This window comes from Cyphomyrmex costatus, unplaced genomic scaffold (assembly GCF_001594065.2).
Source record: "Cyphomyrmex costatus isolate MS0001 unplaced genomic scaffold, Ccosl1.0 scaffold378, whole genome shotgun sequence".
Taxonomy (NCBI): domain Eukaryota; kingdom Metazoa; phylum Arthropoda; class Insecta; order Hymenoptera; family Formicidae; genus Cyphomyrmex; species Cyphomyrmex costatus.
In genome coordinates, this window is record NW_017277972.1 from 116,958 (window position 1) to 131,592 (window position 14,635).

General features: G+C 34.7%; 2 protein-coding genes across 3 annotated transcripts; one reads left to right on the forward strand and one right to left on the reverse strand.

The window, feature by feature from the left end:
* Positions 1-4,423: 4,423 nt before the first annotated feature.
* On the forward strand, positions 4,424-5,696 carry LOC108776784 (doublesex- and mab-3-related transcription factor 1). Its single transcript, XM_018543497.1, has 2 exons — positions 4,424-5,189; positions 5,394-5,696. The coding sequence occupies exons 1-2, from the start codon at positions 4,757-4,759 to the stop codon at positions 5,672-5,674; spliced, it is 714 nt and encodes a 237-aa protein (XP_018398999.1). The 5' UTR covers positions 4,424-4,756; the 3' UTR covers positions 5,675-5,696.
* A 453-nt stretch (positions 5,697-6,149) lies between these two features.
* LOC108776783 (leucine-rich repeat-containing protein 49) lies at positions 6,150-10,801 on the reverse strand. Of its 2 annotated transcripts, XM_018543496.1 has the most exons (8): positions 10,586-10,801; positions 9,789-9,949; positions 9,070-9,708; positions 7,975-8,741; positions 7,417-7,887; positions 6,950-7,320; positions 6,503-6,742; positions 6,150-6,372 (listed from the first exon to the last, which is right to left on the reverse strand). In XM_018543496.1, the coding sequence occupies exons 1-8, from the start codon at positions 10,613-10,615 to the stop codon at positions 6,169-6,171; spliced, it is 2,883 nt and encodes a 960-aa protein (XP_018398998.1). In that variant the 5' UTR covers positions 10,616-10,801; the 3' UTR covers positions 6,150-6,168. The 2 variants fall into 2 exon arrangements, with proteins under 2 accessions (XP_018398998.1, XP_018398997.1); XM_018543495.1 differs by having other exon boundaries at positions 7,417-8,741.
* Positions 10,802-14,635: the final 3,834 nt, after the last annotated feature.

Here is a 14,635-nt window from a genome sequence, read left to right on the forward strand (position 1 = left end):
TCAGCACGTCACTTTTTCTAGAAGTTTTATGCCATTTTCTATATATAGGATGTATAAAAATTGTTAAATGTTGTTATTTTATTTTGAAAATGCATAACTTAGTTGGTTTTTAGTAGAACTATCGGGAACTGTTGCTAAAAGTGCAAATATTATTTTTTTTCTTGTACTTTAGAGGAAATCTAACGTGTCAGATTCGCGTAGTTAGCACGCCATATATTTAATTTTAGTTTTTTCATATTAAAACTGCGGAACTATTTTTTATTTCTAGGTATAACTGTAGAACTATGAAAAGTGCTACTGGAACTGTTGTAATTTTTTTGATATCGACAAAATGTCATGCCAGCTTCACAGATCCGCCTTAGCCGCGGTTGCTTTTGGTTAGATAACGAAAAAACGCCTCTGTTTAATCCAACATGGCAAACATTAACAATATTGTAAGTATATACTTACAATGTAATTCTTCAAAAGAGCTTCCTCACTTCTGATTTTGATGAAATTAGGATTATTCAACTCGTTTTGCGTAAAATGAAAGAATCTAGTAGAATAATTTCATCAAAATCGGAGGTGAGGAAGCTGTTCTGAAGAATTACTGTATGTAATATTTTAAAATATTTTAAAATAAAAAATTTTTTAATGTTACGTAACTTTTGAAGGATAAGAAATGTGGATACTGTGGATGGTTTTAAAATTATGTTGCTGCGACAAACTTTCATACATTTTTTTATTATAGTAAAAGAAACCTGTAAATTTTTTTATTAATCCGCATATCACGATCAGAACTTTACTAGAAGGAATAATTTCGCACACAGCTAATAGGCAGTTTGAATATTTGAATATAAACGTTATAACAGTTATCTCCGTTTTTTTTTCCGTTTTCTCCGTTCCGCAGAAATATTTTTCCTATGTTCACATGGTGCAGAATTAACAGAAGCGTAAAACAGTCCTATCCAATGGAATATACTCTTTAGATAGATAAGTATAAAATGTCCGCTGTACGAGTTAATATTATATTAGTCGATAAAATTTCCGCTTCCGCGAGATCCGCTTCATGTGAACATAGGAAAAATAAATCTGCGAAATGAAAATAACGGAATGAAGCAACGACCAATCACATCAATTTCGCCAATTCCGCATTTCCGCAGATCCGCTCCATCTGAGTGCACTCTTAGGGCGGGTTCACACCTTGACGGAAAAACGGAAAGCGGAAAAGCAGTAGCCAATCAGGTAGTCGACTTTCTGTTAGTTTTGTACTATTTACTACCAGCACGAGTTTTGATCGGTTAACTGCTCTTCCGCTTTCCGCTTTTCCGTCAAGGTGTGAACCCTCCCTCTTAAGGTACCATTTCATGCTGACGCTTGACGCTCATTTTTAGCGTCAAAATAGGTCACGTGATTAAAATTGACACTTGCTATTCGTCAATTCTTATCACGTGGTCTGTTTAGACGCTGAAAATGAGCGTCAAGCGTCAGCATGAAAAGATATGTACCTTTACTCTTACTTCATGGTTGAAATCAAGTACAGAGCATGGTCGAAGTAACAAGGTCTGCTATTGCGCAGCCTTTTATATCTAGCCAATAGCAAGCAAGACTGAATTCCGCCATATTGCGCGCATATATATGAAATATATTTAAAAATGATTTTGTGTGCAGACACATACACATAAAAAATGGCGGAATTCAGTCCTGCGCAGAACCGGACGAATATTTGTCATGGATACGAGCAGACCTTGTTACTTCGACCATGGTACAGAGTATAATCGAAGAGCCACGATGATCGAAAGTTTTTGTGCTCAGTAACGGAAATAATTTGATTTTTTGGATACCCTAGATCAACCGTTTATGACGTTGTGGCCAAATTTAGGGCTTTAGAAGAATGTCCCTGTTCCCAGATAACCAAACCTGCTAAAAGCACGCATTGCAAATTTATGCTACATATTATAATGGCAAAAATCGAGCAGCAATCGAACACGGTTTACCGTTTCAGCGCTAACAGAAATACAGCAAAAATAGAGCAGACCTGCGTCATAATACACTAGCAAAAATTCTGTAAAAATTCATGAAACGTTACCGAAATAAAGCAAGCAGAATTCGAGCATTACATGCTGGCAAAATAAATTAACAAAAAATAGGTCAAAACTTAATATAAAACATGACTACATGTTAAATCAGCAAAATGTTTAAAATCTGGCACACTTATTGTTATATTATAACAGCAAAAAGGTGGCAAAAATACCGCACGCCCTAACATAATTAAGTACTGACAGTAAAAACGCAGCAAAAATCGAGCACAGCCTGCCGATACGTCGTGACGTTTTTGCTATCAGTACTTGATTATGTCGTGCTGTATTTTTACTGCGTTTTCGCTGTCACGACGTGATAGTAAATAATGATTGATTTTTGTTATTTTGTATTTCTATTGTTGTGTTAAGTTGACAGGATAAGCTGTTAGAAACTAAGCTTAATGAAGAAGCAGCAGCTTGATTGATATCTGCTGTAACATCATGATCAAGTTTGTTAGCATACTGCTAGCATTTTGCTATCTGGGTTGTTGCTAGAACAAAATTTCCGGCCAATGTTTATGTGCTAGGTGTCGTGTCCAGTAACGGTGAAGTCATGCCACATTTCTTTAAAAAAAAGGGAAACTGTCACAAAAGAAATGTATTTGCGCATTCTAATGGATATGATGCTATGGTAATGAAGCTGTGGACGGAAACTGTGGCGTCCGGAAGATCATGTTTTTCAACAGGACGGTGCATCGGCTCATACAAGTCATTTGATTCAAAATTGGCTCTCAGACAATGTCGATATGTTTTGGTCTAAGGAATCCAGAGGCCCTATTCCGTAACTCGTTAAGCAGTTAACGACATCGTTGCGCAGCTTTTTATACCATAAGATATCTGCGCAACGATGTCGTTAACTGCCTTAAGGCGATGCTGGAGTCCTGTTTTATCATTACTTATTTTATTAGTTAAAGACTCGTTTCTCTTAATTGCATTTACGGATGGAAAAATCCTTCTGCATAACTAAAGTATCGACAAAAACGGAGGATGCTAGCTACATTTCAATACGAAAAACGGAAAAAAATTAAAAATTTACAGTTTCGTTATCGGTAATTTACCATTTTTGCAGTTCAATGAAAATATCTTTTTTGGTGCTTTCAATCTCAATTCTGTAAATTCAGTGTTGTTTATTCACGTAATACGCCGGGTGATGAGACCTCATTTAGTCCATATAAGCAGTAAAACTTGTTTATCAAGGAAATATGTTCGTCAGGTGACACATCTACGAGTTGAAAAAAATGTAAGTTTTTAACTTTTTTTCGATTTTAGCATATAATTCATCACATCACTAACTAATTTTGTGTCTATATTAATCCTGTAAAGGGATTTCTCATTCCGTTCAGTCGTTTCGGAGATTTTCTTAAGACTGTAAGTATCCACAATTTCGTGGGTCCAGCATCCCCTTAACGAGTTACAGAATACAGGCTGACCTCTCAACAACCCAGATTTAAATCCTTCGAACTACTACGTATGGAGCGTAGTTGAAAGGGTCACTAACAAGTTTCGGCATCCTAATGTGACGTCATTAAGGACCGCTATTGAGGCAGCATTCGTCGACATGGACAGCGCTATATATTACAGCGTGCGTGTGAACGCTTCAGACCGAGAATAGAGGCCATCATTCAAGCTAATGGGGGATATATCGAATTATGCTCTATAGAGATCCCCCACGTGCTACATAAAAGGATTTTTTGTAATATTTAATTTTTCATTAAAAACATTTTGTTCAAAGAAATTGTTTGATTTGTCCGGATTTTGGTGACGCAACCTATATATATATATATATATACACACACGCGCGCGCGCACACACACACACACACACACACACACACACACACACACACACACACACACACACACACACACACACACACACACACACATATACAGAGTATCCGGGAAAGAGACAAACAACGGAGGAGATTCTTGAGATCATTTTGAGACAAAAATTCTAATATTAAAATGTTGAGACTATAATAATTTTTGAATTATAAGCGTTTAAAATAACGAATTATATATATCATCTAAATTTGGAATGCTGAGGAGCGGCACACAACGCAAAGTACTAAACGCGAAAACTTATCACTTCTTTTGTCAATATTGATTTTAAGATTACATATGTAAATGTATATAAGATTTTATGCTATTGATATTTCTACAAATGCATTGTTCAAATACACTTTAAACATTTATTATTAAAATAATCCGGAGAAACTAGGAACTTACATAAATATTATAAAATCATTAATTATGAACAATTATAATTATTTGTATAACTTTATTAATTACCCTTATGATAATTAATTTACAAAATAAATAATGTATATTTCACGCGTAAAGAAAGTTGTAAAGTTATGCGCAGATATGCAGAACAATTTCCGATAAATCAGCTTTCGCGTTTAGTACTTTTGAGTTATGCCGCTCCTGAGCGTGCCAACTTTAGACAATATGATTCGTTAATTTTAAATACTTATAATTCAAAAGTTATTATAGCCTCAACATTTTGGTATTAGAATTTTCGTCTCAAAATGATCTCAAAAATCTCCCTTTAAGCATCGTTGATTTCTTTCCTGGACACCCTGTATAAATATATATATTCCTTAAGACAGAGAAGGAAAGAGAATATATATTTTTTATATATATTATTTATATATTCTCTTTCCATCCCTCCCTTAAGATAATATCATAACCAGAATGAAAACTGGCGGAGGCACTTCGAATCATTTGAGTACAAACGTAAACATGGAGCAACGTTTAAGAAGTCCGAAGTGTGCAAGATGTCGAAATCACGGTGTAATATCCGGCTTGAAAGGTCACAAAAGATCCTGTGCATGGAAAGATTGTCGATGTCCTTGTTGTCTTCTAGTCGTCGAAAGGCAGCGAGTGATGGCAGCGCAAGTTGCTCTACGTAGACAACAACAAGCGCAAGGCGATCTTTTATCTTCAGCAAGTAAAATATCAGCGGACACTGTAAGTCCTTATTACGTTAAAGCAAAATACAACGAACCTGTGTGCGGTAGAAGAACCAAGAATGTTCAAAGGCATCATTTACATTTCACGCAGACGAGTATTAGCGTAACGCAGGACTTCTACGGTTTAAATACCATACATAATTTACCTGGTGCATGTAAGTATCTGTAAACCCTCCTATCAAGTTTTACCGCGGAAACAAATACATCACAAATACGTCGATAATGCATCGATATATTTAATAATATTTTAAACATGCTACTCTACTCTTCGGATATCGTCCAAATTATTACAACGAAATAAAAATAAATGTCAAATATTTACTTACGAAAAATTTTTGCACATTTCATGTGCATTGCAGTATCAGCCCATCCACGTTTGCTGAGTAATTTATCTGCTCTGGAATGCGATCAAAAACAAGAAGCTGAACCCATACTGAAGATAGAGTCTTTCCATTCTTCATATCCGACAATGGTTCCATGGTTCAATGAGGTAACGCAATCGTACATAGCGAATAGAGAATTGAATGATTTTATTTCTACGAGAGATTTGCGACACTGTCCTACTACAACCAATAAACCTTGTTTAGAAAAAAAAGCGCCAATTTCCTTCAGTGTGGAATCTATTATCGGTATGAAATAATGTTATCTGTATTTTAATTATCTGAGTACCAGTGACTCTATTATCTATTCAGATTCCGATCTGGCAGTTTGACAATTACATAAACATTGTGCAAATTATTTAATAGCAGCAATATCATATATTAATCAGCATTTTAGTATATCATATAATAAAGTGTATCCTCGTTATATATTGACTATATATGTATGTTTAAGAAGAAAGAAATATTAACAATGCTTATGTACAATTTAATATTTTATACACGGCACACACACACGCGCGCGCGCGCGCACGTGTGTATCACAATTCTAGAAAACGTATTGAATATATTTGTAGCAACAACAATGTATACATACATAAAGTCGTCTCTGTTGCATATATGTACCTTCCAATACAGTAAAGCCAAACATTACTATCCTTACACTGTTTTCTGCGATATAATATAATCAAATAAGAAATTACATACGCTACGTAATATCGCGATATATTATACTCTTTAAGGCACGGACGTGATACTATTTATTACTTTCGAGCATTTTACTGCAACGTTTCATATATATATCCATTTCAGAGAAATCAGATAGAGTATTAGAGACGATCTCATACAAAACGCATGGCCATTGCTTCTTTAGGATCTGTAACTTGCGTATAGCATTTATAGTGAGATTGATTAAATTTAGCAAATGTACTTTCCCTTTGTGTCTCCAGATAAGATCTTCCTATAAACAATTGCAATTTATATTGCAATAATATGTATCATCGTTTATACATCACATTTTAGCAAGCGTATAATGTAGCATAAAACATCTTGTTATCAAAAATAGTAATGTTTGTTTTTATTTTTATTACCTGCGTTACATTTCCCTTTTTCCACTGTAACGCCTCCTTGGCAACAACACTTCGAAGTGCCGGGTCACAGTTGAAAAGAAATTGTTTGGCAGTAATTTGTTCCCCGCTTTGTTTTTGCACTTTTTCTAAATGAAGTCTTTGTAATAAAGGTTGTAATAAAGAATCTGGCAGTGAACACATTACTATATCTATAAGACCGGTATATTCCTGATTTGCAAGTTCCATATCTTCAGCTGTAATCTAGAAAAATATTGAATTTTTAATTCAGTATAAGACAAACAATTGATCTGTATTTACCCCCACACAATTCTCCCCAAAAAAGAATCCATCAGAAAGTTAAACGGGCATCCGTTTAATTTATCTTTTTGATACGCGCGCATGTATTTTACATGTTCCATTAAAGTCATTAAATGATTTGTTATGATTTATGTCTGTGACATATTATACCTCCTTGCCATTGATAACTGCAAGTCCCCAATGAGCTAATCGAAAGATAGCATACATTTTCCAATCCTTAGACACAATAGGATTCCCTGCATCTATCTCTATACTGGTCAATCCTTGTATTTCAGCTAAGGCATTTAATTGACCAAGAAGATTGATGTTAGTTTCTTTAAATACAAAATGCTCCGCATGAGGAAATCTATTCTTTAATTTGTTCAAAATTTTTGCCACGTCATTAAATTGTACATAATTAAATTTTACAACGTTGACATCTTGAGCCTTTGATGTATCCCAAGTTCTATCTATAAAGCGTAAAGCACCTTGACCATATATATTCAGGCAGCGACCAATGATTTCTATTAAATAATCCCCACCTAGAAAATTATCCCATTTTACATTTTATTTTACACAAACACGTATGTAGAAGTATATTGTTTGGAAAAAAAGAAAATGAAAATATCTTGATCTACCCTGTTCCCTTTCTTTAGGTGGTACTTGTTGAAGAGGCGGACTTGACGGAGCAAGAGCTCTAAATTTTGCTCTGGCTGTTGCAGCTCTATTACTTTTATAATATACTATTTTCTTTGTTTGAGCACTCTTAATTCTACTTTTATCCTTATCACTCTCGTGAGATTTGTGAGCGTTCTTACTAATCGTCAATGAAACGCTAGAATCACTCAACAATGATTTACTACAACAGTCTACACTAATAATCTTTGAATTCAAAGAACAATATCCAGAAGAACTTATGTCCGATTTTGATTGGTAATCATTCTGATCATCTTGAGCATGAAATATCTTTGTATTTTGGAAGGATCTATTATTTAAGTCTGTATTTTCGTTTTGCACGACATCATGATATTTTAAGGAATTCCTTCGAGTTGCAGCAATCGCTTCCTTATCATGTGCATGGTTTTCATTATCGTTAATATAAAAATTTTCTGCGGTAATTGAAGACACGTCCTTTACTACAGTAAATTCATTACAAACAATAGATTTATCATAATCTATATATGAACCATACATACTAGAAGTAAATAGATGGTATTTTAAACCACTTTTTAAGTTTCCATGATTTTGTGAACTGTCCGTCTCGCTATCCGATATGTTTTCGATGTGTTCACTGAGCATTTTCATCTTACGGTCATTTTCTTTGTTATTCTTAGACAATCTATTCTCGAATTTATTGCTTGTTAAATTATTGACTATTGAACCTAATATAGGTGGAAGTTTAAAGTCTAAAAGATATGATTTAGATGTGTCTTCTAACTTAAACAAATTCTCGCTAGAACTGCTTCTCTTTTTTATATGTATCTTTCTTGCTTCCATATTTTCATTTATCGATGTGAGACTACCAAAACCTTTTTTTTTAGCTTTATCTAAACTTTTTGGATTTATAGCATTAAATTTATTGGAACTTTGTGTGCGTAATAGTATATTAATATTATTGCCAATATTATTGCTCGCCAGTTTATTAGAATTGTCAAGCGAGACTTTGGTTCTGAGAAATTCCCAATTTGTCTTAGCATTTGATATCACTTCCTCTCTACGTACGCTCATACTAACTTGTGCACTAAGATCAAGAAACGTTGAATTGGATTGTTCCTTAGAAAATCTCCAAGCCATCGCTGTTCTTCGAATTTGTTCGCTAATTTGCATTGTTGACAGAAGTTGCAGATTTGGCAAGTACGAAACAAGAAAAGAAATATAATCAGTATTTAAAGTTACTGGATTACCATCTATTGTTATTTCTTTAATTTGCAAGGCTTTTGCAAGGCTACTCATATCTTCAATTCTGAAACGTTAATCAATTTGGCTTATATATACACACGCACACACACATACATATATGTGCACGTTTATTACTGTATTCTACTAAACAATTTATTTAAAAAATAAATTATCAGAGAATATTTGAATACACCTAGCTTTTATAGATTTAAAAGTAATGCATGCACGCACGTGCACAATTTGCAATGCATTAAGCTTATTCATGCAAGTGCGGATGTCTCAAAATGAAACTTATATCTATATAAATGTACATGTAAGCACGTGTAATTAAAGATTGATTAAAGATTTTGTTAGAAGGTAAATAAGAGTTATATGTTGCCAAAATTACTTACTTACGAATATCATTGTTGCTCAAATATAATTTTTGTAATTGTGGTGTTTCATCAAATCCTAGCAATCTTTTTAATTTATTCCGACGTAAATTTAGCTCTTTTAACAAAATTAAACCTTGAAAATCATTGTATCCTATAGTTTTGATATTATTCCCTGCCAAGTTTAATATTTTTAACGAGGATAAATTCTCTAAGCCCATAATTTCTTGGATTTGATTGCCATGCAAATCCAAAACTTCCAATTTCAAAAGTTGTTTTAAACCTTCAATTTTTCTTATCCTATTTTTCCCTAATAAAAGTACTCTTAAATTCTCTAAAAAATCAAAATCGCATACTTTTTCTATTTGATTATCGTACAAATCAAGAAATACAAGTTTCGTCAATTGAGAAAAGTTGGAGCTCTCGATCTTGGTTAGCAGATTATGCTGAAGAGACATTAATCGTAATTTGGACTCTCCGATAACATTAGGAAACATTGTCAAACCTCGTCTATCAAGACATATTCTATCAGGGTTCTTTTCTTGTTCGGTAGGAGTTCTTGATGCCACAATCGTTCTCGTTTCTCCTGTCCATTGTAACATAACCACGTTGCATCCTTCAGCTTCTGCATCTTCAATTTCAAATTGAGCTCCAGTACAACTATCAATATACAAAAGCAATGATTGATAACTGGAATAAAATTAACCCAATTTTGGTATTTGATCTTCGAAAATAATTACTTGAATGAATTATAACAACGCTTTGACAGCTTCGAAGGTACTAGTGCACCAGGCAAAATTGGTAGAGCAGCTGCTATAGTCAAAAATTGATTCTCTTGGGAAACTGTGCTACTTCGAGTAGTCGATTTACAGCTTTTTGTATCAAATAATACTTTTCTTGTCTGCAAAATGTGATCAATAAATAACACACATACACGGTAAATGTTAGAAAAGACCCCGTCCACCTCAAATTTTGATAAAAGTACACTCAATCGATGCGTTTTTGCACGAAATGAAGGAATCTGATAGAAAAAAAATGTCGCTTTGTCCCGCGAACCGAGATATAAATTAAAGTTAACAATTATTCAGGTTAGAAAATCGTTATCCAGATGATATGAGCGCTAGGCTGCGTTCAGAAATTATGCTCAGATAACTTTTGGGTGTACTTTTACTCTATAACATACGTAACGTAAACTATAGTCTAGAATTACCTAGGCGTAATTTTTGAACGGGGCCCAGTGTATACTCGCAGTACAGTATTTCGCAGCTGACATATTTCCTAACCTAAATAATCGTCAAACGCTTAATATCTCGATTCGCGGGGCAGTGACACTTTTTTCTGCCAGATTCCTTCATTTCGTGCAAAAACGCAACGACTGAGTATATTTTTATCAAAATTTAAAATAGACTGGATCTTCTTAACATTTACCTTTATATTAAACAACAAAGATAAAATTTTGTCGAAAAGTTACGTTTATCATTTTAAAAACGTTATAATAACACCAAAAGTGTCGCATATTTAAAATCGCATGACTCACCCTCGTCGAAATATCGTTGCTCAATGGCATTACATGGCATTATATAATCAAACAGAGCATATTTGACCGCACGCGTTTCATATATCTTTGCAATACCTACTTAAAAAATTTTCGGATATTAATCGCGAATTCTATAATTAACTTGAATCAACTCAAGCTACGAGCTTTTTCGAAATTTAATTGGCCCTAGTCTCCTTGAACGAGGTAAACATGGCCAGTCATACCTGGGCCACTGTATATACAGTAGCGCAAATCTCCTAATTTTATGCATGGTATAAAGATAAGGGTATGCTCACGCGCATGATAGTTCCAGACAACCAATCAGAAAAGTCACTCAGTATACGTCACATTAAGCGGCAAATTCAAAATGCATTTGCTTAGTATTCTACATACAGTATTGAATTACAGTATTTTCTAATAAGATTAACTTTAGAAACGTGATTTCTCGCCGCTAAATTCAAATAATTTATTCTAATACGTATTACGAATAATTTTAAAAAATAAAAACGAAATCATCTTCCATTATATAAATTGTGAAAAAATTTATATAAAGGAAGGTGATTTTACACTTTTAGTAACAATTAATACTTTTCTTGAAAAGCAATTCACATTATTTACTGTAGAAATACGCAATTAGCAAAAAACTTTCATTGTGCTCTTTTTAAAAAAAATATATGTATATACATATAATGAAGATTTGTTTATACGAATGTTTATACGAATTCACATATAATAAAAAATTCTAAGAAGAAGTGTATTCTTTCTCAATACTTCTGAAAGCGTTTTAATTCATGTAAAAATTCTGACAAATTTTTACCAGGAGTTTCGTGATATTTTTGTTTGATTGTAAAAAGTTAACCTAACCAGATTAGCTATTTACATTTACACTATCAATTTGTTTATGCGTTAATATGTAAACTAATATTTCAACCTTACCATGCGTTAAATTTACATTTTCCTCGCACACTTCGATCCACTTTGCAGCAATTTCAGGGTCTTTAGGAAACCTGAAATATTTTATTTCCTCTCCTTTCATTTTTACCGTTTTTCGATAATAATTATGGCAGACTTTTATTGCACAAACAGCCATTATTTTTAATAATAAACTCTTGCTTACTTTACCGAACTTTACCGCTTTAACTAATGTCATAAATACGCGGCAGCCCATATTTCATTGGCACTCAGAGTCCGAAAGCTTCCGAGGTCTGTAGGCTCCTTAAGAGTATAAGCCGTTCAAAAATGGATAATAAGCGTGATATTTGGTCATACAATGGCCCGGTTCACATCGCGAAAGAATTGGTACGTGTATTAAATGTGTTTCATGCGTTTACATCGCCATTTGTATCATTTGATACGCGTATCAGTTTAGTACGATACTCCTGCTTGATACGCTCGTACCAAAATAATCCGACAGCATATCGTGCGTACTAAATGTTTATAGTATGAATTTGATACGAATATAGTACCTGATCCTGATACGCGTATCAAGTGCACGATGTAAACCAGGGCAGAAATCGAAGATGGAGGGGGTATTCTGTATCAGAGAGAAACCTGAGAGAGGCCATGGCGGCCTTTTTCGCGTGACAGGCGAAAGAGAATAAAGTACTCGGCACGGGCGTCGATCCGCATAAACGAATCATTTTTCACACTTCAGTGTGAGCAACAAATTCAGATGTTATCATATTTCGATAGTGCATGTTACGAGGAACATTTCGATACCAAATACATACGAACGACAATTTCTCTGAGCAATGTTTAAAGAGAATAAAGTTTTCAGCACGGGCGCCGAACCGCATAAACGAATCATTTTTCACACTTCAGTATGAGCAACAAATTCAGATATTGTCGTATTTCGATAGTGCATGTTACGAGGAACATTTCGATACCAAATACATACGAACGACAACTTCTCTGAGCAATGTTTAAGAGAATAAAGTTCTCTGCACGGGCGCCGATCCGTATAAACAAATCATTTTTCACGCTTCAGAGTGAGCAACAAATTTATACATGTATGTTGTCATATTTCGATGGTGTATATTATGAGGAATATTTTTATAGCGAAAACATGCAACCAATTCTTTTATCAAGATTTAAGATCTTATAATGCACGGCGTGCGGGAACGACTGGGATAAACTAATTGTTTTTCATGTCATAGTTAGCAACAAATTCGAATATTGATAGTATATGATGTGTAGAAAAATTTGGCTACAAATTCATTGAGCAACAAATTCTGTGCATAAATCGTCAGTCTTTCTCTTCCCGAATCATTGACGAATAATGCAATATGTGAAAAACTGGGCGAGAGAGAGAGAGAGAGAGAGAGGGAGGGAGAGAGAGAAAGAATCGCGGAAAGATCTCTGCTGGCTTGGCTCGTGTCTACCGTCGACGCGCCGGCCCGCCGCGAATCTTTCTTCTTTGTAGTGGAACAAGCACCGACGGATTGATAGTCTGTCTTTGTCTGTCTAACGGTTCGATAAACATGGACATAGGGAAGATTCGAACCAAAAAATCATGGACATAGGGAAGATTCGAACCAAAAAGTCGTGGTGTATCGACAGTGTCAAAAATGTGTTACGTAGTTCACATCATTTTATAAAAATGATGTTGGTGCCGTTAACGTACACCCACGGTAATTAATTCTGTCCCTCGGAAATTTTCACAAAATGAAAAGTGACCTCCTTTCTATATTAATTGTCACTATTCATGCACGATAAGGTTCAGTCGTAACGTTAATCGTGCATGGATTGTGACAATTAATATAGAAAGGTGGTCATTTTTTATTTTATGAAATTTTCCGAGGGACAGAATTAATTACCGTGGGTGTACGGCGGCTTCGCCTGTCACGCGAAAAAGGCCGCCATGGCCTCTCTCAGGTTTCTCTCTGTCTGTATAATTACCCTATTAATAAATATAATATCGATGTATAATTATGAGTAACGTGATAATAGTGAAATATAAATGTTTATCATTTATACTTATAAAAATCTACATAATCTTAGAAATATCAATAAGACAATCAAAATAATGTCAATTTGACGTCATATTGACATTATTTTGATTGTTTTGTTCTCCTTGGGATCATAACTTTAGAAACTAGAAACGTTTCTTGCATCTCAATGTTCTAGTTACTTCGAGTCACTAAACTTTCACCTTTCCGCCAGCAAATTTGATGGCGGAAAAATTCACGTGAAAAGTTTCACGTTTCAACGTTTCGCCGAGTTCAATGATCATAAGTTCAAGTGAAAATCTTTCACTTTTCGCCTTTCCGCTCTAGGGGAAAAGTTACATGATCGCTGCCCAGCGGCTCTATTCCTGTTGCGGGATTCCCTAAACGTTTTATCGATGATTGTCGCTATCGTTAACTAACGACAGCCAATAAGAGCCGCGCTTTCTTTTAGGCTTGTCCTGCCATTGGTTGTCGCTAGTTAACGATAGCGACAATCATCGATAAAACGTTTAGAGAATCCCACAACTGAAAAGAAACGTATACGAAAAACTAGGAAAATACTGTAGTATACGTAACGTATACTGTAGTATTTCCCTAGACTTTCGTATACGTTTCTTTTCAAGAATAGAGCCCCAGGCCAATGAAACTTTAACATTAATTCACTTCAATTCTTCTTCCAATGGACACCAAGTTTGATCTATACCGTAGTGGAACCGAATTGAGGGTTTCGGTGGAAACTAGGTCACTCTTAAGGTTGGATTATACTGGCCGTAATCTGTTAACTTATGCTGTAATCTGTAAAAATTGACCAATTATAATCGATTATTCCCCTCTCATTCGACTGTGATTGGTCAATTTTTACAGATTACGGCATAAGTTAACAGTTTACGGCCAGTATAAATCAACCTTTAATGATCCATTGTGCACAATAAACACAGCCATATTGGATTTATGCCAAATGGGGCATTTATGATTGGCTGCATCTGCTCCCCACTACTTTTAGGCTACTGCGCATCCACGGGAACGACTCACCTTGTATATTTCCACCATGGTACTGACAGAGTTGCCCTACTGGATATACTGTGGCCCTGGTTTTCTGAAA

Excerpts from the sequence above, each read along its gene's own strand:
- LOC108776784 (XM_018543497.1), top strand. The coding sequence starts at position 4,757 with ATGAAAACTGGCGGAGGCACTTCGAATCATTTGAGTACAAACGTAAAC. Across the intron at positions 5,190-5,393 it reads ACATAATTTACCTGGTGCAT|TATCAGCCCATCCACGTTTG; the intron begins GTAAGTATCTGT and ends TGTGCATTGCAG.
- LOC108776783 (XM_018543495.1), bottom strand. The coding sequence starts at position 10,615 with ATGCCATTGAGCAACGATATTTCGACGAGG. Across the intron at positions 8,742-9,069 it reads AGCAACAATGATATTCGTAA|AATTGAAGATATGAGTAGCC; the intron begins GTAAGTAATTTT and ends TTAACGTTTCAG. Across the intron at positions 6,743-6,949 it reads CAGTTATCAATGGCAAGGAG|ATTACAGCTGAAGATATGGA; the intron begins GTATAATATGTC and ends ATATTTTTCTAG.